Source organism: Apium graveolens, chromosome 7 (assembly GCF_009905375.1).
Source record: "Apium graveolens cultivar Ventura chromosome 7, ASM990537v1, whole genome shotgun sequence".
Lineage (NCBI taxonomy): Eukaryota > Viridiplantae > Streptophyta > Magnoliopsida > Apiales > Apiaceae > Apium > Apium graveolens.
Genome location: NC_133653.1, coordinates 259,144,975 through 259,147,382, shown reverse-complemented (window position 1 = coordinate 259,147,382; position 2,408 = coordinate 259,144,975). Strand labels below are relative to the sequence as shown.

The 2,408-nt window shown below is 36.6% G+C and overlaps 1 protein-coding gene across 1 annotated transcript; it reads left to right on the top strand.

Annotated features, from left to right (window-relative positions):
- The first annotated feature begins 1,560 nt into the window (after positions 1–1,560).
- Positions 1,561–2,100, top strand: LOC141674750 (GDSL esterase/lipase At4g10955-like). Its single transcript, XM_074481450.1, has one exon. The coding sequence runs from the start codon at positions 1,561–1,563 to the stop codon at positions 2,098–2,100; it is 540 nt and encodes a 179-aa protein (XP_074337551.1).
- The last annotated feature ends 308 nt before the right edge of the window (positions 2,101–2,408 follow it).

Genomic DNA, 2,408 nt, shown 5'->3' with positions numbered 1-2,408 from the left:
ATCGGTATGTTTTCTACTTTTATTTATTTTGGTCCCCCATATTAGATTCCTGGTTCCGCCCCTGGTTCGAGTTATTATGCAAATTCATGTCTTAAATCACTAGGACATTATATTTTATTATATTTATAAGGCATCTAGTAGGACATTGTTGGACTTGCTCTAAACCACACCCTCTGAGCCCAAGAGATGACAGAAAGAATAAGTTGTTTAGCGAAGCAGGTACCATAGATGTAATGTTCACCACACTGAAGCAATCGTTGCTTGTGTTTCCTTGGAGCTTCCAGGATAGGATCTTCGGATAAGCAGAAGGCGCATGAGAGGCTGTTTTCAAGATTTCAAACCCTTGTTTGAACTGCAACAAGGCCATTCTCTCCTCTACATGGCAAAGCGGCTGCATGGAAGGATTTGATTTTGTACTACCAACTAATCTAGAATGAAAAAAAACAGAGTAAAAAGAGAAAATGCAGTATGGAAACAGTGTACAAAGATAATGACACCATAATACCTTAAAATACTAGTTGACTGCATAAAGACAGACTTGGCTTATATTAGATGTTACGCATTGTATTAAGCAGTCAAGCACCCGGAGGGGAAATTGTACACGAGTCGTCGGAAAGAAAAGGTGGATGTGGAAAAAAGGTGGAAAGCCAATAGTGTTTCTGGAATTTTTGCCGTATTTTAATGAGAATATCATAAATTTTTAAATAAATATGAAAATTATTAAAAATTGGCTTGAGGTTACCTAAAAAAAGATCAACTGGCCTTTAAAGTCAGTGTAGTCTATTATTATGTATCTATATTGATAAAATAATTGGTACTGCAACTTGTTAATATACTTCACATACTTTCTTTCCTCGTTCTTTCTTTCTTCCAATATTTTTTCTTATAAAAGCATTCATGCTTTGTAATTGAGAAGAAAGGGAAACAAGCGGAAGAGGAGGAAAAAAGGACCTGGTTTGGTTACAATGGCATCCTGGAAAGATAAGTTCAAATATTCAGGACCTGTACACTTAAGTGCAACCAACTGGTAGATCAAATTAACCCAAAAATATTATTCTACATCATTCATGCACTGTGTTTTAGTTATAGAATGTTCACATCTAGTTAATTTGTAACTTACATTAGATGTACTAACATAAGGTTGCATGTACAATTTTGAAGGAATAACACACAGCACAGAAGATCCATTGCTGCATGCTTAGTTCAAGGCGTCTACGTTCTGGAAGAAGATCGTCAACACAATCGAAAAGGCCATCATGCTCTAGCACCTCCATGGTGGAGTTCTTTCAATTTCCAATCACAGCCCCAAGTGCTCATAGATGACTCCGATTCCTCGATATTCGGAGCTATCTACAAGTTTGAATCCCCACTGAACACATCATCATGCAAATACGTGCTTGCATTTCGAGGTACAATAATCAAATGGAGCACAATAAAACAAGATATTAAATTGGATTTGCACTACGTATTTTCTCAGCATAAACTTCAAAATAGTTCACGAGTTGCAAAGGCCTTAAGAGTAGTGAAAATACTAGTTGATCAAGTTGGTGCTGCAAATGTATGGCTAGCAGGACATTCTTTGGGCTCACTTATTGCACTATTAGTTGGACGAAACATGGTAAAAATGGGATTTCTCGTCCGCCATTCAGTTCACTATCAATACCTCTGGAGCTACTAATTAAGAACAAGATATTAAAGTTTGGGGCTCGACTTATTGGGGATGTAATCAGGGCAGGATTATCATTAGGCCTATTAGGCCACCAGGCATCGCAAGTCGATAACCGGTTTATCAAGCTCTCGGGGTGGACTCGGTACCTGTATGTGAATCCAAAGGATCCAATTTGTTCCCAGTATGTTGCTTACTTTGAGCAAAGAAAGAAAATGGTGAGTATAGGTGCTTCTACAGTTGGAAATATGGGAACACAAGTCTCTGTGATGAGTATTGTTGCATCAGGTTCACAAGCTACAAAACCATATCATCTGCTTCCAACTGCTTATCTTGTGACAAATTTGAACAAAACAAAGACTAAGAAATCCCATAAATTGTCGCAGTGGTGGTCCGAGAGTTTTACTGGGGAGCTTGAGTTACACAATTTCTAGCTCACTGTAATATAATTTGTTACAATGCTTTCTTTGTTTTTCTTTTCTTCAATCAGTAGTTGCAATGTTGTGTACTTTTTTAGTAAATCATTACCATGTTCATATGTTTAATTAAACCCACATTTGTTATTATTTTTTATGTTATACATACAGTTTTTCTAATGAGAATAAGTAATCAATAGGTAGAGCTAAAAAATATTTCGAGAGAGTGTGAATAAAATTGCATTGTACAGGGTCTATTATCTTATAAAAGAACATAGTTTTCAGCCGATTAGCTTCATATTCTCACTTTAGTTTCCCTCCAACTC